This window comes from Rhineura floridana, chromosome 21 (assembly GCF_030035675.1).
Source record: "Rhineura floridana isolate rRhiFlo1 chromosome 21, rRhiFlo1.hap2, whole genome shotgun sequence".
NCBI classification, from domain to species: Eukaryota; Metazoa; Chordata; class Lepidosauria; order Squamata; family Rhineuridae; genus Rhineura; species Rhineura floridana.
In genome coordinates this window covers 17,683,089-17,705,268 of record NC_084500.1, presented here as the reverse complement: position 1 = coordinate 17,705,268, position 22,180 = coordinate 17,683,089, and the positions used below count along the sequence as shown (strand labels likewise).

The 22,180-nt window shown below is 49.9% G+C and overlaps 2 protein-coding genes across 3 annotated transcripts; one reads left to right on the top strand and one right to left on the bottom strand.

The window, feature by feature from the left end:
* Positions 1-2,263: 2,263 nt before the first annotated feature.
* EMC6 (ER membrane protein complex subunit 6) lies at positions 2,264-4,849 on the bottom strand. Of its 2 annotated transcripts, none has more exons than XM_061604782.1 (2): positions 4,682-4,849; positions 2,264-2,823 (listed from the first exon to the last, which is right to left on the bottom strand). In XM_061604782.1, exon 2 carries the CDS (start codon positions 2,781-2,783, stop codon positions 2,451-2,453), a length of 333 nt encoding a protein of 110 aa, XP_061460766.1. In that variant the 5' UTR covers positions 2,784-2,823; positions 4,682-4,849; the 3' UTR covers positions 2,264-2,450. The 2 variants fall into 2 exon arrangements, with proteins under 2 accessions (XP_061460766.1, XP_061460765.1); XM_061604781.1 differs by having other exon boundaries at positions 2,264-2,826; positions 4,682-4,842.
* A 679-nt stretch (positions 4,850-5,528) lies between these two features.
* On the top strand, positions 5,529-22,092 carry TAX1BP3 (Tax1 binding protein 3). The gene is made up of 4 exons (XM_061604780.1): positions 5,529-5,737; positions 17,626-17,745; positions 18,837-18,914; positions 20,200-22,092. Exons 1-4 carry the CDS (start codon positions 5,699-5,701, stop codon positions 20,335-20,337), a joined length of 375 nt encoding a protein of 124 aa, XP_061460764.1. The 5' UTR covers positions 5,529-5,698; the 3' UTR covers positions 20,338-22,092.
* Positions 22,093-22,180: the final 88 nt, after the last annotated feature.

Genomic DNA, 22,180 nt, shown 5'->3' with positions numbered 1-22,180 from the left:
ATAACTTGAATACACATTGCTGTGAAAGGAAGCAAGCCTCTGTGGTGTTTGTTTCACTTTGTTTAATGGATGTTAATGCTCGCTAGAGTGCATCTTCTTAACATCAGAAGAGCTTGGTCAGCTGGATCAGGCCAAAGGGGCCCATCTAGTTCAGCAACCTGTTCCCACACTGGCCAGCCAGATTTCTCCTCTGGGAAGCTTGCAAGCAGGACCTGAGCCTGAGCACTCTCCCCTCCTGCAGTTTCCAGCAACTGGGATTCAGAAGCACCCTGCCTCTGACAGCGGAAGAAGAACATGCTAGCTAGCTAGCCATTGATAGCCTTATCTTCCGTGAATTTCTTACCTCTTTTTAAAGCCGCCCAAGTTGGTGGCCATTGTTACATCCTCTGGTAGTGGATTCCATGGCTTAACTGTGCACTGGAGACCCCCCCCTTTCAAGGAGAACTTGCAATGACCTCCCTTTGTTACTTGCCCTGGTAGTCAGTCTTGCTCTTTTTAGGAGAAGGGACGTAGCTCAGTGACAGAGCATTTGCATGCAGAAGGTCCCAGCTCCTGTCCCCTATGGCATCTCCAAGTAGGGCTGGGGAAAGACTCCTGTCCAAAATCCTGGAGAGCTGCTGCCAGTCAGTGTAGACAATATTAAGCCAGACAAATCAATTGTCTCAGTATACAGCAGCTTGCTGTTTTTATTGTAATAGTGGCTGACTGACTATGCACACATCCACACTCATTCCCAGTCTGATTTGGGAACTCAGGAAGCGCTCTTGCTTTGTTCCGGGGTAGCCAAAGTGGTTGCCCTCTACGGACTACAATTCCCATCAATGGGAATGCGGCTGAGGCTGATGGGAGCTGGACATCAACAACATCTGGACAGCAGAGTTGCTATTCCTGCTTTGTTCTAATGACGCGTGTGTGAGAGCGATGGACTAGTGCCGTAGTCCAGAAAACCTCTCCGCCTCAGGAACAGGCAGCATAGACACGCCTGAGTGTTAAGGATCCACCTGTACTGTGGTGCCCAACCGTAAATTTACAAAGCACTGCCTTTAGAGAGGGCAAAAACCACCATGCACCGGAGCTCAAATAAGAACAAAAAGAAAACGGTGGAAATGTCACTGGTGGGATCCAATTGTGGGCCACGATCGGAGGGGCTTTGTCACAAAGCAGGGCACAACCTGACTGACTCTAAAATGGAAGAAAATCAATCCAGCGCTTTAACACAAGGGTGAGGCTAACCAGGGGCCCTCTAGATGTGGCTGGACTCCAACTCCTGTTACCCCTATTGGCCACTTCTGGGGCTGTTGGAAGTCAAAGTCCAGCAACATTTGGAGGGCCACATAGCCCCTCCCAATTCCTGCTTTAATATCAGGAGAAAAGACTGGCAGAGGGAAGGCGAGCAAAATGGCGAAGGATGGGCATGCATTGCCAAAGTGAAGAAACCAATTAAAACGTGGGCCCCAAGTTTGGAGACAACCCCCCCCCCCAAAACTCTGGAGACTACGACCAGGTTCGTTCTGGCTCAGTCTCCACACTTCCATGATCAGCCCTGCTGAATTGTCCAGGGTGGATCTCGGGAGCCCAGTGCCCTGTTTCCAACAGAGGGCAGCCTTTTGGAGGCTTGCAAGCAGTGCAGAAAACCACCACCTTGTCCCGTAATGAATCCCTTGAAGCATGCCAGGGTGCTGGGGGGGGGGGGTTGCTCTCCTCGCAGAGGCAAGCAGTTGCAACTCCACCTCTGGCCTGGGGTTAAGACAGCATTGTTAAGACACAATCCGACAGGCCATAAAAAGCTGGAGCTTTTAAAAGAATGGGATAACGGACCTTCAACCCTGGGGGCTGCATTCTCTTCTGGACAACTTTCTGAGGGCCACATGCCAGTGGCGGATGGGTACAGAGCAACACATGTAAATTTCCCCTTTGTACAGTATGCTGGTTTTTGTATGCGGTCGCGCACCCTTCTCTATCCTTCTTCCAAGCAAGCAAGAGGCCTAATCAGAGTTCAAGGACAGATTTCAAGCCAGGCATATACACTCGAGGAGGGTGCGAACTAGGGCCAGTACAAGGGGTAACAGGGAAGGGGATGTGGCCTGGGGGCCAGATAAAGAGGCTTGAAGGGCCGCATTTGGCCTCTGGGCCTGAGGCTTGCCAAGGACAACACAGCAGAACCCAGGCAGGATTGTGTGAGGGACGGAAGAGCTCAAGGGGAGGGGACTGATGGAAGTGTGCATGTACTATTTACTTATCATGCACATTTTTACAAGTCAAGGGACTTCACATTGCGTTTAATTACCAGGATTTTACAGGCCCATTTCCCAACATAAGTTACAGACTGGGTTAAACGGTGCAAGCAACACATCAACGGCCCCAGATACACAGCCTCAGAGACGACACAATTGTTTGGCCAAGAGTCTTGCTGCTCCGTTAGAACTGTTCCGACTCAGACTCCCCAGGCCCTAGTAAACGTGCACCATGCCGTAGAGGAAAGTCCAGAAGAGGATGTATGTGAAGAGACCCCCAATCAGCCCTCCAGTGAAAAGGGGCCGCCGGGACTTAAAGTACTTACTCCACCGCCGCCCGGCTTTTAACACCAGCAGGACGGAGAGGAGGATGGAGGCTAGGAAATAGAAGATGAATCCGTGCAGGCCGGTCAAGCCGAGAATCCCGGCAGTCGCTCCCGAAAGGGCGGAGACCGACGTCCGGCAATAATCCAGAATGGCGGCATTCCCTCGGACGGCTGCCTCGCTGATGAACTGAGGGCCTTCCCGTTTGGCCACTACAGCAGCCATAGCTCCGATTCTGATCCCGGGGGGCCGTTCTCTTCCAGTGCTGCTGTTAAAAGAGAAAAGGGAAAACATTAATCAACTGGGACATATCAGAAGGCGCCCTCTGTTGAGTCAGCCCTCTGGTCCATTTTGTTCTGTGCTGTCTATGGCATGGGACGGGAACTTGTGGCCCACAGGTCTTGGAGGTTAGGTCACCAGGCCATTTGGGGCTAACCATCTCCACCTTTTCCAGGCTTCACATCATATTGAAGTTCAAGCTGTGGCTGCAAAGGATGATTTTTTTCCTTTGCAGCCATGGCCTGAATTTGGAATCGCTTGACCTCATAGAATGTCCGGTGATTGACAGATGGCAGTCTCACCCTCATCAAAGTGGCCTGTGGACCTCTGGCTTTATCTGCTTCCTCACCCCTAGTGCAGACTGGCTGGCAGTGATTCTTCAAACGGGGAGACAATCCCAGCTCTACTTAGACACGCTGCGGATTGAACACAAGTGATTCTGTGTGCAAAGCAGCGACTCTACCACCGAGCTATGGCCCTTCCTTCAAAGGTCTGTTGCTTGGGGACGCCCATCATTAAATGGAACTACACAAAAGCCAATGGCTTGTGTAGAATTAAATGCAGCCCACTATTTAGTAACAAAATATCACATTCTGGCTGCATGTCTACGCAGATGTAAGCTCCACTGAATTCAGTGGGGCTTACTCCCAGATAAGTGGGTACTGGATTGCAGCTTAAGACTATTTGCCAATGAGACAAGTCTGTTTACTTCTTGTACTTTTTAAAAGCAAATGCATATACCCGTTGTACTTTAAAAAGAACACTCAGTAACAATTACTTGCTCTTGGGACATAGAAGGCACAAGGAAAGTAATTGTTGCATTTAAAAAATGAAATTCCAACCAACCAACCCTCCCGTCAAAACTTCCTATAAACAATAAATAACAACATCATGGTCCCTAAGCATAAATAAGTATATTATGAAACCATTCTGCCATCACTTAGCATTATCCGTATTTTCAGTCGTGAGGTTCTGGCTGCAATTTACACGCCACTGATTCAGTCTAATTGACTGGGTATGTTCCTCAGTCTTTTTCAACAGTGACACACACTTTTGTTTTGTTGGACTTTCTGTTCTCTAAAAAAAGTCCACGCCAGCCATAAGAGAGAAGGCCCCAGGTTCAATCCCCAGCATCTCTAGTTAAAAGGATCAGCCTTAGAGGCCCCGTCCAACTCTGCTCTTCTTTGACTCTGCAGAACTTCTGCAAGCCAGAATGGGCAGCACTGGCCTAGATTAGGGGCGGTTAACCTGTGGCTCTGCCAGATGTTGCTGAACTCCAACTCCCATCATCCCTGACCACTGACCATTCTGCCTGCTGGTAGTTGGGAGTCCAGTAATATTTGGAAGGCCGCAGGTTCCCTATCTCTGGCCCAGTCAGACGAATCATCGAACGTCGTACACAGCGGTTTCCTGGGGGAAGGGGCCCCAGTTCAGTGGCTCAGGGTCAATCCCCAATGGCGGCATCTCTGGGCAGGGCTGGGACCGTCCCCCAGCCTGACACGCGGGAGAGCGGTTGCTGCCAGCCGGTGTAGACAACACTAGGCTAAATGGACCAACGGCCTGGCTCAGCATCAAGCAGCCTCTTGGGCTTCTAAGACCGTTCCAGGTCGCCAGGCAGAGAGCCTTCAGTAGCGTGGGAGGCACGCGACCTCCTCTGCAAAGATACGTTTTCCATCCACAAATGTGACGTCAGAGCCCCGTGTTGTGGCGCCACGACCCCCTATGATGACGTCAACGGCAGCCTTACTTCCCGCTCCCTTTATTTCTAAGCGTCCCGGCCCAATCGGTTCCAAGGGAAAGGGGTTGCTTTCCCCCCTCCGCCTCACGCCATGCAGTCTCCTCACCTCGATTACACTTTCTCCTCGATCGGCTTTACTGGAAGCAGGTCGCCGCCGCCATCTTGCAACAGAAAGGATGCTGGGAAAAGGGGTGGTGTCATCCCGGCGTCAGGACGCAGCGCGGCAACTCCTCCTTTTTCAGAGAGGTGGGACGGGAAATCTTATAGAGTCCCGCCCCTTAGCTGGAGTGATACCCTCGAATTCCTAATTTGGACTTTCCGGGTTTGTTTGGCAGTTCCGGTTTCCTCATTGAAGTAGTTTTTGTCCCTTACCCCCCTCCCGCAAAGCTTTTTTTACCATAGATATGCCTAGAGCTAGAGTGTACAATGGCCTAGAGCGACGGTTTCCTCTTTTCCCCGCAGACCGGATGTCCGGTTTGAAGTTTGACACGTAAGATTCAGCCCTGGCGCTTATTAATAGCCTACCTCACAAGGTTGTTGTGAAGGAAGGTGGTGGGAGCCTTTTTTCCCCCCTCCACAATATTAAAGCGAACCGGTAACAAGCTCCGGGAAGGGGGCGTGGCCAAAGCAGTGAGTGAAAGAAGCCGAGGGGGGGTGTAAACGCGGGAGGGGCGTTGGTGAGGAAAGGGGGCGTGGCCTCCTGGTAGTGGCGCGAGGAGAGAGAGAGAGAGAGAGAGAGGCGCGTGGGAGGGGCGTGCTTAAACCAGCGCGGCGGTTGGGAGGGGCGTGTCATGGGCAACTTGTCCTCGAGCGGCAGCCAGGGGCACGTGGGAAGGGGCGTGCCCAAGTCGGAAATGGGGAGTGACGGTTGGAGGGAAGAGGCCAAGGGAGGAGGGGGAGCGTCCTGCATGGTGATAAGGCTGAAGCGGGGGGGGGGGAGGAGGAGGGGGGACGTAGGAGGCGTGGCCGAGGTCGAGCAGGGCTGAGGGCAGGGCCCGTGGGCGTGGCCAAGGCGAGAGTGGGCGTGGCCGAGAGGGCGGCTGAGGCGGGCAGGGCCGCTCCTCGCCTTTTGTTCCGCGGGAGGCGAGAAGAGACGCCGGAGAAGCCCAGCCCAGCCGGGGCCATGTCGTACATCCCGGGCCAGCCGGTCACGGCCGTGGTGGTGAGTGGAAGGGCAGCCCCCCCTTGTGCCCCCCTCAGAGTTTCTGCCCCTCCGCCACCTCATGGGGGTCCCGCCCAAATGCCCCCCTTCGCATTCCTCCCCTCTCCCCCAATTTCATTGTTATTGCGTGGTAGAGTCTGTCCTGGTTTGGGTGGGCGAGGAAGGGGTTAAGTGAAGCCTTTGTCATATACAGCAGCATGTTAATAACATAATAATAGTCGGGGCGATGTTTATTATAGGGATTTGAGGGAAAGCCCCTCTGCCCTGTTTGAGGGGTGGGGTGGGGGTAAGGGAGGAGGAGGAGGAGGAGGGCGGCGGTGGTGGTGGTGATAATGTTAATTTTAATAGGGATTGAAACAAAAACCTGTTTGTTCTGTTTGGGATGTGGGGGGGGGGAAGGGGGGAAGTTAAGAATTATTATTATTAATAATATTAATAACAGCAGCAGCAGCAGCAACATGTTAATAATTCTAGTGGTGAGTGTGGCAGCATATTAATGGTGGAGATGGTGATAAATGATGATAATGTGGATTTCAAGGGAAAGTGTCAGTGATCATGAGGATATTGATCAAATGTCTTCCCTGGAATGTATAGTGGGAAGGTGCTTGCTCTTTCATTTGGGGTGTTTGTGTGTCGAGGCTACCTCCCCCCTCCATGGAAGGGATTTTTGGGGGGATATTTTAGCCCCTCCCAAACCTTTCCCCCCCTTTTTAGGACAGGGGTATGCAAATTGTGTGGTATTTTGTATTGCCTTCCCAACCTCAGCTGTTTTTCTTGTCTTCCTAAATTTGTGTATGTATACACATAGATAGCTAGATACTGTAAGAGTGTGTGTGTGTGGACAAATTCTGCTGTCTCATCTTTTGATTGGGTAACCTCCCTGGTAGACTGTGGGAATGCTGTGGACATGATATATCTTGACTTCAGCAAAGCTTTTGACAAAGTACTCCATGATATTCTGATTAGCAAGCTAGCTAAATGTGGGCTGGATGGAATGACTATCAGGTGGATCCACAGTTGGTTACAGAATCATACTCAAAGAGTGCTTATTAGTGGTTCCTTCTTAAACTGGGGAGAGATAATGAGCGGGGTACCGCAGGGTTCGGTCCTGGGCCCAGTGCTCCTCAACACTTTTATTAATGACTTGGATGAGGAGGTGCAGGGAATGTTCATCAGATTTGCAGATGATACAAAATTGGGAGGCTTAGCTAATATCTTGGAAGACAGAAACAAAATACAGAGGCATTTTGATAGGCTAGCATTGGGCTGAAAACAGCAGAATGAAATTCAACAGGGATAAGTGCAAACTTCTACACCTAAGAAAAAGAAACCAAATGCACAATTATAAGATGGGGGACATTTAGCTCAGCAATACTACATGCGAGAAGGATGTTGAGACTGTTGTTGATCACAAGCTGAATATGAGCCAACAGTGTGATGTGTCTGCAAAAAAGGCAAATGCTATTTTAGGCTGAGTTAACAGAAGTATAGTATCCAAATCACATTAAGTACTGGCTCCCCTCTATTCCACACTGATCTTGAGTACTGTGTCCAATTCTGGACATCACACTTTAAGAAGGATGCAGACAAACTGAAACTGGTTCAGAGGAGGGCAACGAGGATGATCAGGGGACTGGAAACAAAGCCCTATGAGAAGAGACTGAAAGAACTAGGCATGTTTAGCCTGGAGAAGAGAAGACTCTGGGGAGATACTGATTGCACTTTTCAAGTACTTGAAAGGTTGCCACAGAGAGGAGGGGCAGGATCTCTTCTCCATCGTCCCAAAGTACAGGACACAGAATGATGGGCTCATGTGACAGGAAGCCAGATTTTGGGTGAACATCAGGAAAAACATCCTGACAGTTAAGAGCGGTACGACAATGGAACCCATGACCTTGGGAGGTGGTGGGCTCTCTAACACTGGAGCCCTTTAAGAGGCAGCTGGACAGCCACTGGTCGGGGATGCTTTGATTTGGATTCTGCATTGAGCATGGGTTGGAGTCCCATTCCAATTCCATGATATTTTAATATATATATTATATATATATATAATAATTTGTGGGTCGCCTATCTGGCCAATGGCCACTCTAGGCGACGTACAATTTAACAACAATACATTACATCATAATAAAATACATCATAAAATACAATATAACAATAAAACAATAAAACAGTTCCAGTACAGAGTAGTAGGCTATTGGTCGTAAAAATTTAACCCTCCTCGTAAGTCCCAAAGGCCTGTCTGAAGAGCCAGGTCTTCAAAGCTTGGTGGAATACATTCAGGGAAGGGGCATGTTGAAGGTCATACGGGAGGGAGTTCCAGAGAGTGGGGGCCGCCACTGAAAATGCCCTCTCTCTTGTCCCCGCCAACCTAGCTGTTTTAGTTGGCGGGATTGAGAGAAGGTCCTGTGTGGCTGATCTTGTTGGGCAGCATGGTTGGTGGCGCTGGAGGCGCTCCATCAGATAAACTGGGCCGAGACCGTATAGGGATTTAAAGGTTAATACCAACACCTTGAATTGGGCCCGGAAAATAACTGGGAGCCAGTGTAGGTCGAACAACACTGGGGTGATGTGTTCCCGGCGGCGACAGTTTGTAAGTAGTCGAGCCGCAGCATTTTGTATAAGTTGTAATTTCCGGACCGTTTTCAAGGGTAACCCCACGTAGAGCGCATTACAGTAATCCAACCGAGAGGTGACCAGGGCATGTACCACCAGTGGGAGCTGATGAGCAGGAAGGTAGGGCTGCAGTCTACGAATGAGGTGTAATTAATACCAAGCTGCCCGGCTCACTGCCGAAATCTGAGCCTCCATAGACAGCTTGGAATCAAGAACAACCCCAAGGCTGCGGACCTGGTCCTTCAGGGGCAATTTCACCCCGTCGAACACCAGGTCAACATCTCCCAGCCTTCCCTTGTCTCCCACGAGTAGCACCTCAGTCTTATCAGGATTCAACTTCAGCCTGTTCCTTCCCATCCATCCACTCACGGATTCCAGGCACTTGGACATGGTCTCCACAGCAGACTCTGGTGAAGATTTAAACGAGAGATAGAGCTGAGTGTCATCCGCATATTGGTGACACTGCAGCCCAAATCTCCTGATGATTGTCCCCAGCGGCTTCATATAGATATTAAATAGCATGGGAGAGAGGATAGAGCCCTGTGGCACACCACAATTGAGAGGCCAAGGGTCTGAAACCTCCTCCCCCAATGCTACCTGTTGATGCCTATCGGAGAGAAAGGAATGGAACCACCGTAATACAGTGCCTCCTATTCCCGATTCCTCCAGGCGATGTAAAAGGATACCGTGGTCGACAGTATCAAAAGCCGCTGAGAGATCAAGGAGGACAAGAAAGGTGAATTCTCCCCTATCTAATGCCCTCCTCATATCATCAACCAGAGCGACCAAGGCTGTTTCAGTTCCATGTCCAGTCCTGAAACCCGATTGGTATGGATCCAAATAATCCGTTTCATCCAAGTGTGTCTGCAACTGATTAGCCACCACTCGCTCAATGATCTTGCCCAGGAATGGTAGGTTCGAAATTGGGCGAAAGTTATTCAAAACTTGGGGATCCAAGGAGGACTTCTTTAAGATGGGCTTTACAATTGCCTCCTTGAGTGCTAATGGCATTACACCCTCCTCCAAGGATGCATTGACCACCGCCTTAATCCCCTCGCCCAATTTCTCTTTGCAGCTCACAAGGAGCCACGATGGGCAATGATCAGTTAGACAGGTGGTAGGCTTCACAGTCGAGAGCACCTTGTCCACATCCTCAGAAGGAAGAGGTCGAAACCGATCCCATTTGACCGGATTGCAACTGGCCAACTCTGTTTCATTTACTGTGTCCACGGCGTACGGAATTGAGCTCCGTAAATGTTCGATTTTGTCGGCAAAGTGCTTTGCTAATTTGCCACAGGAGGCCTTAGATTGTTCCAAGGGTTCCTGAGCAACTGGACTGACCAGGCTTCGGACCACTTGGAACAACCTCCTGGGACAGCACTCCGCAGACGCAATAGAGGCAGCAAAGAACCTCTTCTTTTCTGCCTTTATTGCCACTTGGTAGGCAGTTACTGCTGCTCTAACCTGTGTCCGGACATCTTCGGAACGGGATTTCCGCCACCGGCGCTCTAGTCGTCTCACCTCCTGTCTCAGATTTCGCAACCGTGGAGTATACCAAGGTGCTAACTGAGTTCTGTTCAGGGGGAGAGGACGTTTCGGCGCCACGCGGTCCAGAGCCCTGGTGATCCCCTCATTCCACTCCCATCACCAGGGTATCGACCGTGCGGCCTTCAGCAGGTTCCAATTCCCCAAGCGCAGTCAGGAATCCTTCTGGATCCATTAGGCGTCTTGGGTGGACCATTCTAATAGGTCCTTTTCCCCTATGGAGGGTGTGTGGTATCAAGAAGTCACACACACACACACACACACACACATTTTAATGTGCTGTTAAGAACATAAGAAGAGCCTGCTGGATCAGGCCAGTGGCCCATCTAGTCCAGCATCCTGTTCTCACAGTGGCCAACCAGGTGCCTGGGGGAAGCCCGCAAGCAGGACCCGAGTGCAAGAACACTCTCCCCTCCTGAGGCTTCCGGCAACTGGTTTTCAGAAGCATGCTGCCTCTGACTAGGGTGGCAGAGCACAGCCATCATGGCTAGTAGCCATTGATAGCCCTGTCCTCCATGAATTTGTCTAATCTTCTTTTAAAGCCATCCAAGCTGGTGGCCATTACTGCATCTTGTGGGAGCAAATTCCATAGTTTAACTATGCGCTGAGTAAAGAAGTACTTCCTTTTGTCTGTCCTGAATCTTCCAACATTCAGCTTCTTTGAATGTCCACGAGTTCTAGTATTATGAGAGAGGGAGAAGAACTTTTCTGTATCCACTTTCTCAATGCCATGCATAATTTTATACACTTCTATCATGTCTCCTCTGACCCGCCTTTTCTCTAAACTAAAAAGCCCCAAATGCTGCAACCTTTCCTCGTAAGGGAGTCGCTCCATCCCCTTGATCATTCTGGTTGCCCTCTTCTGAACCTTTTCCAACTCTACAATATCCTTTTTGAGATGAGGCGACCAGAACTGTACACAGTATTCCAAATGCGGCCGCACCATAGATTTATACAACGGCATTATGATATCGGCTGTTTTATTTTCAATACCTTTCCTAATTATCGCTAGCATGGAATTTGCCTTTTTCACAGTTGCCGCACACTGGGTCGACATTTTCATCGTGCTGTCCACTACAACCCCGAGGTCTCTCTCTTGGTCGGTCACCGGCAGTTCAGACCCCATGAGCGTATATGTGAAATTAAGATTTTTTGCTCCAATATGCATAATTTTACACTTGTTTATATTGAATTGCATTTGCCATTTTTCCGCCCATTCACTCAGTTTGGAGAGGTCTTTTTGGAGCTCTTCGCAATCCCTTTTTGTTTTAACAACCCTGAACAATTTAGTGTCATCAGCAAACTTGGCCACTTCACTGCTCACTCCTAATTCTAGGTCATTAATGAACAAGTTGAAAAGTACAGGTCCCAATACCGATCCTTGAGGGACTCCACTTTCTACAGCCCTCCATTGGGAGAACTGTCCATTTATTCCTACTCTCTGCTTTCTGCTTCTTAACCAATTCCTTATCCACACGAGGACCTCTCCTCTTATTCCATGACTGCTAAGCTTCCTCAGAAGCCTTTGGTGAGGTACCTTGTCAAACGCTTTTTGAAAGTCTAAGTACACTATGTCCACTGGATCACCTCTATCTATATGCTTGTTGACACTCTCAAAGAATTCTAATAGGTTACTGAGACAGGACTTTCCCTTGCAGAAGCCATGCTGGCTCTGTTTCAGCAAGGCTTGTTCTTCTATGTGCTTAGTTAATCTAGCTTTAATCATAATTTCTACCAGTTTTCCAGGGACAGAAGTTAAGCTAACTGGCCTGTAATTTCCGGGATCCCCTCTGGATCCCTTTTTGAAGATTGGCATTACATTTGCCACTTTCCAGTCCTCAGGCACGGAGGAGGACCCAAGGGACAAGTTACATATTTTAGTTAGCAGATCAGCAATTTCACCTTTGAGTTCTTTGAGAACTCTCGGGTGGATGCCATCCGGGCCCGGTGATTTGTCAGTTTTTATATTGTCCATTAAGCTTAGAACTTCCTCTCTCGTTACCACTATTTGTCTCAGTTCCTCAGAATCCCTTCCTGCAAATGTTAGTTCAGGTTCAGGGATCTGCCCTATATCTTCCACTGTGAAGACAGATGCAAAGAATTCATTGAGCTTCTCTGCAATCTCCTTATCGTTCTTTAGTACACCTTTGACTCCCTTATCATCCAAGGGTCCAATTGTCTCCCTAGATGGTCTCCTGCTTTGAATGTATTTATAGAATTTTTTGTTGTTGGTTTTTATGTTCTTAGCAATGTGCTCCTCAAATTCTTTTTTAGCATCCCTTATTGTCTTCTTGCATTTCTTTTGCCAGAGTTTGTGTTCTTTTTTATTTTCTTCATTTGGACAAGACTTCCATTTTCTGAAGGAAGACTTTTTGCCTCTAAGAGCTTCCTTGACTTTGCTCGTTAACCATGCTGGCATCTTCTTGGCCCTGGCGGTACCTTTTCTGATCTGCGGTATGCACTCCAGTTGAGCTTCTAATATAGTGTTCAGGAAAAAAAAGGCTCCCAGAGTAGTTTACGCATCACTTACCAAAAATACTGTTACAGTCTTGCATATAGCTTTATATGCACATAATATCTTTGTGTGTAAAATATTTACTTGTGAACATGTGTTTAAAATCCAGTCAACATTTCTGTGTAATTATATGGGTCGCTGTGTGCGTGTTTCACATTGAATTCTAAGTATAGGTACAAATGATAATCAATTTTTTTGTCATTCAAAAAGCACCTTGACCTTTTCCTAAAACTGAACCTTTTGGATAAAAGCTTTCTAGGCTCTGGGTGAGAATTTCCCCAAAGCCCTCCCTGCTTGCAGGCTTATAGAGGTGCTTATAATAGGGGGAGTAGGTGGGTGGGGGAGACGAGAGGTGAGCAAATTGAGGCTCTGATTCTGGTCTAAGGTTAATCACAGTAAGGACTTGGTGGATTGAAGTCCCATGGGAGACCTTTCTGGTGAGGAGGGGGTGGCAAACAACTGAATAGGATTTGTTCCTTGCTGTTGTTTTATGAAGTGCTCCTCAGTTTTGCAGACTCTTGAAGGATTTCCACCCCCCCTTCTGTTTGGAGCAAGGGTTCTCAACCTGTGGTCCGTGGACCCGAGGGGGGGGCGTGGACAGGCTTGGGGGGGGCATGAACTGAGTGCAAAAAATAAGTAAATTCCAATGTAATAAAATTAATCTGGGAGGAAGGTTGGGATATAAATTTCGCTAAAAATAATTTAGTTATGGGGATCTACTGCTTTCATCAGGTTCTCAAAGAGACCCCCAAAAAGGTTAAGAACCACTGATCTGGAAAGAAAGGGGGGGAATTAACTCTCCAAAAGCATTTTTGGTCCCCATCTTTAGGGAGGCTTGAGCATCTCCAACTCCCCGGTGGTGCCTTTTAGTTAATTTGTGGACTTGTACTAAAACTTACTGTCCCCCCGCCCCACTTTAGATGGTAATCTGTATGACCTCACCCCACTTCAGACGGCCTTATATCTCCTCCTTTCCCCAACCCGGTGCCCTCCAGATGCTGCTGCTGGGACTTGCAGTTCGGCAACATCTGGATGGCACCCAGTTTGGGAAGGCTGCTTTGGACAGTAATGCCGATTACCTCATTCTTTTCCAGATGTATTGAGCTTTCTGCATTTGGGGTCTTCCCTCGTTCAGCCAAATCGGCACCTGGGGGTCCTCTTGGTGCCTCCGTTCTCCAACCCTGGCAGTTCATCTCACTCTCCGTCTAGGAAGTGTTCTGACAAGAAGTTCCTCCAGAGTCATATGTCCTCGCTCCCTGGGTAGTGGGACCACCCTTTGCCCTTCCTGCTTTTGCGTTCTTTGGCTTGTCTCCTGAGAAAATTCCATTCTTGCCTCCCCTCGACCAGGGTCTCCATCTCTGTCCCTTGCCTCCATGACTGTTCCACTTCCAATATTTCCCCCGCTCTTCCCCCTTGCCAGTTTTATACTTGGTTCTTTCCTGGTTCTGCCTGCCCCACCCTCCAGGCAGTGGCTTTGTGTTCCATCCGGGGAGCTGTTGTTTGCTAGGGGTGCTGGGAATTGTAGCTCTGTGAGGGGCAAACTGCATTTCCCAGGATTCTTGGGGGGTAGGAATGTGCTTCAAAGGTATGGGGTGCACGTAACCTTAGTCTCCTTTGGGAGTGGTTGGTGATTCAGGGCTGTATCAGCAAATAGCTGGGAGGAGTGAAAAATGTTTTTCTGTGGTCATGGCAATGAGTAAGTGTGATGTGTGGGATTTGTTAACGTCTGGCGCAGGCAGAGAGAGTGCCCTCCGGGCAGCCCAGCCCATAACCTCCTTTGCCTTTTTGTGCAAAAGCATGCCACAGTTTTGCGTGTGAGTGTTTTGCAAAGGAGTGAACTCTGCTCTGCGTTCCATCGCAAGAGTAGGAGGTCTGGTGTGTGTTTGATGTGTTCATCTTTCCAGGTATGCTGAAAAAAGACACTGAGGGGCAAATAATGACTCGTCGAACCTGATATGTTTCAAGTTTGGCAGTGATTTTTTAAAAAAAATAAGATTTGGGTGCAGATTGGTAGAGGATGGGGCACAGCAGGAGAGAGTTTGCAGATGGGAAGCTGGGTTTCCAAAGAATGAGGCAGCTGTAAAATTCATATATTTATAGCACCACCACCCCAGAATTCTGAGAACGGTAGTTTACCCTGCACAGAGCCACAGTTCTCAGCACCCTTAACAAACGACAGTTCCCAGGATTCCTTGGGGTGGGGGAAATGTGCTTTAAATGTATGGTGTGGACGCAGCCAGAGATTTGCAGCACAGGATGCTTGTTTGAAGATAACTAAGGGAGAAGACCAACTTTGTCGGTCACGCTTTCCCAACCTCGGGCCCTCTGAATGTTGTTGGAGTACTCCTATCAGCACGGGCGTGATCCAGTCAGGCTGGCGGTGGCTGTTAGGAGATGTAGTCCAATAGCGTCTGAAGGTCACCGGGGTGAAATAAGCTGCTGTGAGCTAGAAATCGTGGCTTATCATGCAATGTTAACTCATGATCAGCAGACACAGCGGAAGGAAAGGGCTTGGAATAATCCGATCAAATGTTACAGGACTGAAAATACACTCTCTGTTCCATTTATATCCTACATTTCCTCAGGCGGTGTATGTGAAGGGGAGTGTATATTCTCCCTTTCTTTTAACCTCACAACAGCCCTATGAGGCTGGTTAAGCTGAGAGAGGGTGACTTCTCCAAGGGCGCTCAGGGAAGGGAGCTTTGAACCCGAGCCTTGCTGGTCTGGCATTCTTAACTGCTACACCACAGTGAGTTCCTGGATAGATGCAGCACTGTAAAAATTTGGGGAATTGGGGCTGCGTGGGTGAGGCGGATATATGTGGTAGAAATGTCTCTTGCCGCTGGGTATGACCTTCCTAATCACCAGATACATGAGGATTGTTCTCTGAAAATGCCCAAGATAGAAAGAACAGCATTATCTTATCTCCTGGTATGAAGCAAGCCAGAGCTACAATCCCCGGAGGCAAGGGTTGGCTTTTTCCCAGTTACGGAGTGCTGTCCTACCCAGATTTACTTGGAAGTCAGTCTCGGTCAGCTCAGTGAGGCTTCACCCCTCCAAGTGAGTGTGCAGAGCAGACATCGCTTCAAACCTGTGGCCCTCCAGGTGTTGCTGGACCAGAACTCCCATCATCCCTCACCTCTGGCGAAGGCGGCTGGGAGCTGGGAATCCCCACAATGCTTAGCCCGTCCCCAGCCTAACACATCTGATTTTCCTCTTCTCAGTGAGCAGGGATTCTTTATTTCCAAAGCGTTTTAAAAATATCGTGGTGCAGATCTGCGCACAGGCATGTGAAATTCAGCAGGAGCGTATCAGTGCTTCCAGTGTGTTTACGTGCAACTGAATTGAAATAAACATGAATGATTACAACAGACCGGCAGTCGGGGTGATGGGAATTGCAGCCTAACATCGTCAGGAGGGTTGCGAGTTGAGCCGCCTCTTCCCTAACCCGGCATCATGAGAGCGAAACGCTTTCAGTTTTCAGTTTTTATTAAAAACAAAAAAAATTATTTATTTATTTAATTTAATTTATATACCGCCCTAAGCCCGAAGGCTCTCTGGGCGGTGTACAAAAAGATAAAAAACAAGCAATATATAAATACAATAAATACATGAAAGTGAATATTCCCCGAAGGCAGGACAGTTTGAGCTTTTGACTTTAGCCCTGGCCTGCTCCTGGCCAGCGCTTAGCCGAATGGTAGAGCCTCTGTCTTGCGTGCAGAAAGGCCCAGCTTTGATCCTGGCCATCTGCAGGTAGGGATGGGATAAGACTCCCTGCCTGCGATCTCCAAGACCTGCTGCCAGTCAGTGTCGACAGTACTCGGCTAGATGGACCCAGCGTGAAGGCAGCTTCCTGTGTGTCACGTGGCTGTGCCGTGGCTTCCCCCTCTAAACTTTCCCTCCCCTTGATGAGCTACTTTGCGCTGTGGGGGTGGCGGCTGCCCTCTTCCTTGTTCGGCTGCCCTCCCTCCGGTCTCACCTCTTTATGGCGGCCCTCTCTCTTTCTCTGCCCCCCTCCCCAATGAGCTCATAACCAACTCCAATAAAAGAGGGTTTGTTGACCCGAGCTAAATCTGACGCTTCCCTTCATTGCAGAACTGGCCTTTCTTGACCTGCAAGCGAGGCATCTTGTACACAGAACAGAACCTTTGGGAAGAAGAGGTTTTTTATTTCAAAAATCCGGCGGGCTGAGCCTTGGTGGGTGATTGCAAATTGACTGTCCTGTCTCTTGGGCAGCTGCCTTCCCCTGAGCCAGGCCCGTAGTCCATCTAGCTCAGTATTGCCCACACTGACTGGCAGTGGCTCTCCATGGAGATGCCATTGGGGTTTGAACCTGGCCCCTTCTGCTCTGCCTGTGAGCTGTGCCCCTCCTCCCTGCTGGAGAGAGTTGTCCTTGTCAGGCCTTTCTGGTGGGCTTCCCAAAGGCATTGTTCTGTCCCTGCGAGAAGGGGGACGCTGGCCGCAGCACACCGCTTGGTCCGATCTGGCTGGCTTCTTTGGATCGCCGGATGTTGCCGTACTACCACTCCCATCAGCCCCAGCCAGCATGGCCAACGGTCAGGAATTATGGGAACTGTAGTCCAGCAATGTTGGGGCACCCAAGTGGTGGACAAGCCTGGTCCAGAGCGTCTCCTCCTCGCCTAAGGTCAGAGCAGCCACGCTATCGGGGCCCTTTCTGCTCGCTCCGTGACACGAGGGCAGGCCGACCAGTCGCTGCCGAGGATGACGGTGGTGGTCTGCCAAGTACACGGCCAGATCAGCTTCCCCATCCCCTCAAGCGTCAGGGGGGAGTGAGAATTTCTCTGGGGATTTCATTTTTGTTTCTTCGGCAGATGGGCAGCAGCGGTTTGCGGAGAGCGGATTCTCCCCGAGGTGGTGGTTGCGTGCGAGGCGTAGTTGTGTCTGGCGGTACAGCAGCGAAAGCCTTTATGCTGTGACACACCGCCTTCTGTTGAGACACCCCCTCCCCCAGCCTCTTCCGGCTTTGGAAGCTTTGCTTCTTTGAACCGAGCAGGATGTGACCCAGGGTGTAATTTGCAGCCCTTGCCATATGTCTCTTTAATAATAAAAAGCCTTCTGGATGCCAGATTGCTAGACAAGAGCACCTCTTGTTCCATTATCAAAGGGCCGGGGCCGGGCGTAAATGGGCCTGAAATGCGGACTCACTTTTGACTGCGCCTGCCTCTTCTCTCCCTTCCCCGCCCGCTTCCAGCAAAGAGTTGAAATCCACAAGCTCCGCCAAGGGGACAACCTGATCCTGGGCTTCAGCATTGGAGGCGGCATCGACCAGGACCCGACCCAGAATCCCTTCTCGGAGGACAAGACCGATAAGGTCAGCATCTTCAACCCCCGGAGGCCTGCGGCGGCAGGTTGTGTGTGCATGACGTTGGCAGCCTTTAGGCCATTCTGGTCCAAAAAAATCCTCGGTTGCGGCTAATTTCCCTTTGGCGGATCCGCCGTGGTCCAGAGCCAGGCTGATCCTGGGGAGGGTATTCAAGCGGGAGGGGGGGGGGACAATGGGGACCTCTGAAGTCCTTTGCTGTTTCCAGGGAGAAATTGCCATCCCATCATGTGCCCTAGCTCAGTGCTTCCGAATCTCTCCCCCCCCCCCCAAAGACCATGTAGAAATTGCTGAGGGTCTTCATGGAGCACTTCTTGATTTTTCTGCTTGTTGAAGCCATTGTAACGAGCACTGCTAGATGCTCTGTGATTTTAAATTGTATTTTTACAGACATGTCACGAACCACCTAAATGATGCTGGTGGCTCACGGACCACTGTTTGGAGACCCTTGCCCTGGAAAACTCCGGTTGTCCTACTGGGGAGTCTCTTGCCTGTCTGACTCTGGCTTTCTTAGGATCAGGCTTGTCCGGATCCCCTCGTCTGGCTGTTTGTGGGGAAGGTGTCCCCAGGCAACTGAGCAGGAAAGGCCTGGCTGCCTGGGGACACTTCTTCCCCACGAAGGAACTGCTGTCAAAGAAGAAAATGGCCAATTCCCTTCTTGTCCCAGAGCAATTGGTCCTTTTTCTTTTATACCAAAACATCTAAGGAGGCGATTAAGTGGGGTGCGTGGCTGGAGAGGATCTGTGACCAAGGGAGAGTCCAGAGTTCAGATAGAAAGGCCTAGAGAGGCCGTACTTGCCCCTTGGAGCCAAGGCTGCCCACCCCTAAACTGCTCCATCCAGAGCCAGTCACGCAAATGGAGCAGGGCCTTGTCACAGAGGTCATTTTGGAGGGTGATCAGATGAGCCTCGAGCAAAATGCTTTCCTCCCCCTCCCCCAGTTCCCCCTTTATCTGCATGTCTGATGGGGCAGGCCAACTCCCTGCTCTGGGCATGTGTGGAGACTTGTGAGACTGTATGGAAACGCATCTCTTCTGTTCTGTTGTTCGAGGAGGATAACTGAGACAACCTTTCTCTCCCTAGGGCATTTATGTCACCAGAGTGACAGAAGGCGGCCCCGCCGAAGTGGCCGGCCTCCAGATTGGAGACAAGATAATGCAGGTAAACCCCCTGGAAGCTGCGTTTGAGGAGCAGACGGGCAGATTGTCTGAATTCCTGTTACTTCTTGCTTTCCAGCTACTAATTTCCCTGTTTAAATGTGCACCTTGCCTTATGGCTGGCTCACCTTGGACTTCCCATCTTCCCTGACCATTGGCCATGCTGACCGAGGTGAGGGGAGTTGGGAATCCCAAAACCTACGGGGAAGGGTGTGTCACAGCAGCAATGTTGCGTGTACTTTAACAGAGCCCTGAGCTCATTTGTGGGGATTTGTAGCATCAAAGGGCTGTGACTCTCCTGAGCCGCCCAGCTTTTGCCAGCTCCAGTTAGAGCTTTAAATCACTCCAGCCCAGTAATTCAGGAGCTGAAGGACCTTCCTGTGAGGCAAGGCAAAAGCATGCAGGAATGTATGAAGCCGCCGTATGCTTAGCGAGGCCATGGGGCGATCCAGCTCAGAACTGTCAACACTGACTGGCAGCCGCTCTCCAGGGCTTCAGGCAGGGATCTCGCCCAGCCCTACCCAGAGATGCCATTGGGGATTGAACACGGGACCTTCTGCGTGCAACGCCGAGGCACTGTCACCGAGCTATGGCCCTGAACGCAGGGTGGTTCAGTTAGAATAAAAGACGGAGACGCACCAGTGGTGGCAGAGTGGTCAGAGTGTCAAACTAGAACTTGGAGTACCGAGTTCAAATCCCCACTCAGGCATGAAGGTCACTGATTGACTCTGAGCCGCTTGCTGTGTCTTGGGCTAATCTACCTCACAGGGTTGTTGGGATAACACGAAGGGGGAGAGAATCTTGTGACCTTGGTGGGGATCTAAATCTCACCTATTAATGACATGGAAAGCGGGTGCATGTGGAGACGCTAACTTCCATGTTCAGTGAAGAAGCTAGCTAGCAGTAAGTTTATGGATCGAGGCAGCGTAAAATTAACATTACTGTGTTCACTACCACAAAACAGCGGTGACTGCTACTTTTATCGCTTTTATTTTTAGAAAGCATTTTTAGAAAGCTTTGCTGAGCTTTGGGGGCTATAACCTCTGATAGCAAAATAGAACTTCCATGTACAGGCAGAGCCTACCACTGGATGTGGGACGCCACCCTCCCTCCCTCCCTCCCTCCTCGCTTCTGATGTCCAGCCGCCTGGTTGCTGACTCTGCTGGGGCTAAGATGCCAGCCCAGACAATACTGGTCAGATCCAGCAAGGCAATTCTTTGTATGTTTGGAACCAGCTGTGTGTAAACCTGGCAGCCCTCTCCTGAAAGCCTCGCCAAAATGTGTTGCAGGTGAACGGGTGGGATATGACGATGGTGACCCACGACCAAGCCCGGAAGAGGCTGACCAAGCGGACCGAGGAAGTGGTGCGGCTCCTGGTGACGAGACACTCCCTACAGAAAGCTGTGCAACAGTCCATGATGTCCTAACCATGTGGTTGAGTTTTTTGGGGTGGGGGATCATCTTGAACGGGGGGGGGGAGGATGTTGATCATGGAGCACACAGAAAAATCCTTCTGCAAAGGATGTGCTGGTGCCATCTTTGTTTAGGGACTTGTCTGTTGTACGAAGATGACACCAGTGCAGTGGCCGTTTGACCTGTGGGGCTCTGTGGCTGGACCTCTGGAGGGCCACCGGTTCCCCACCCCTGATCTAGAACTACAGCAGGTATCAAACTGAGGCGCTCCCTTGGGTGGTGAAGTTGACTGGCACCATGCAGGGAAATGTTTTGCTTAAGAAGGAGCCTCTTGCGTGCAATCTGGCACAGCCTCCACATGTGCAAGAGCCTTTCACAGTGGATGGCGCCCAGGTTTTTTGTGCTGGAGATGTTCCTGGTGGATCCGTCCCCCTCATTCTGGCCTACCTCCAAGAGGAGAGAGCCTTAATTCTAGAGCCAGCGGGAAGCGTTGGGGTAAGTCAGTTTCCCAGGCTCTAATAGACCGGCTGCTTTAGAATCTCCCCAACGTATGAGGAAACTCTGTGGCTTAAACACCAAAAGCTCTTAAACCTGTTTTTTCCCTCTCTCAAAAAGGCATTTCAGTTTTTATAGCAAAGGCATTACTGTAAATAACATTCTCTCTCTCTTGCCTCCCTGTTCTGGTTTAAGATATCAAAAACAGTCTAAGGGAGGGCAGTTCAAAGGCCAGAGAGACAGTCCAGCACTGCGCTTGTAACTTCTGATGCACAGATTCATCCAAAATATTCAGTTGTGCCAAACCCCTGTGAGTTTCCTTTAAACCTGCACCAGTACAGGTGGCCCTGTCTTAATAGTGCTCCGTTTTTAAGATGCTGACCAAATCACTGAGATGGAGACTGTTGGGTCTCCCATCAGCCTCAGCCAGCGCAGCCTGTGGCCGAGGATGATGGGAACTGGAGTCCAGCAACATGTGAAGGGCCACAGGCCTTTGGAAGGAGGGATGGGGACCCTGTGGCCCTGGTGGTGTGGCTGGGCATCAGCGCCTACCAGCCCCAGCCAACAGGCGGTGTTCATAGGAGTTGGGAGTCCAGCAAATGGGGACATGCGTGTTTTTGTACAGGTACCTCCATAAGGGGTTGTCTTTTGCTGCAGAAGCTGCAACTCCTGATTTTGGAGGGCAATACCTCCCAGAATGTTTTCTCTTCCCATCATTTGCTTGAGGGCACAGCTGTATTTGTGACTCCTGTTGAAAGGCAACTCTAGGAGGGCAGATGATCTCTGCTATATTGTTTCAGCAGGATGTCCTGGTATGCCAAATTTGATTGACTTTGCATTCTGCTGTTCCAGAATTTGCTTCTAATCACGGTTTTTTGTATTAAATTCAATTGTCCATATTACTTTAAAAAAAAAAAATCCACTGTAAATAATCCCTTTCCCTCACCCCCAGCCAGAAGTTTCTACCACTAACTTATTTCAGTATATTACTGCGGTTCCACTTCTGTGCTGATTTTTCTTCAGTGCCGTTACGCTGCAGCCTAGCAGGACTAAAAGGAGTTGCCAGGCTCGTCGAATACCACTAGATGCCTCTTAATCACTTTGATGCCAAGATTGCTTTGGGACAGACTCTCTCTTTGGGCAAACTTCAGTTACAAGCTTTGGGTGGGTGTGGGGTGGGTGTCCATATACAACTGTTTCTTTCTTGTAGGAGGGGCAGGCATCCGCACAGCTGCCATATCTCATTTTACCCAATAAAAGTAAGCTGGCTTTTCTCTCTGGACTGTATTTACTTCACTGCTTTGTGAAACATGTGGAGCGGGAAGAGAAGCAGCAGCGCCACAAGAGTTGCTGCCTTCTCTC

Coding starts and splice junctions, on each gene's coding strand:
- EMC6 (XM_061604782.1), bottom strand. CDS start 2,783: ATGGCTGCTGTAGTGGCCAAACGGGAAGGCCCTCAGTTCATCAGCGAG.
- TAX1BP3 (XM_061604780.1), top strand. CDS start 5,699: ATGTCGTACATCCCGGGCCAGCCGGTCACGGCCGTGGTG. Junction 5,738..17,625: donor AGCCGGTCACGGCCGTGGTG/GTGAGTGGAAGG, acceptor GCCCGCTTCCAG/CAAAGAGTTGAAATCCACAA. Junction 18,915..20,199: donor TTGGAGACAAGATAATGCAG/GTAAACCCCCTG, acceptor AATGTGTTGCAG/GTGAACGGGTGGGATATGAC.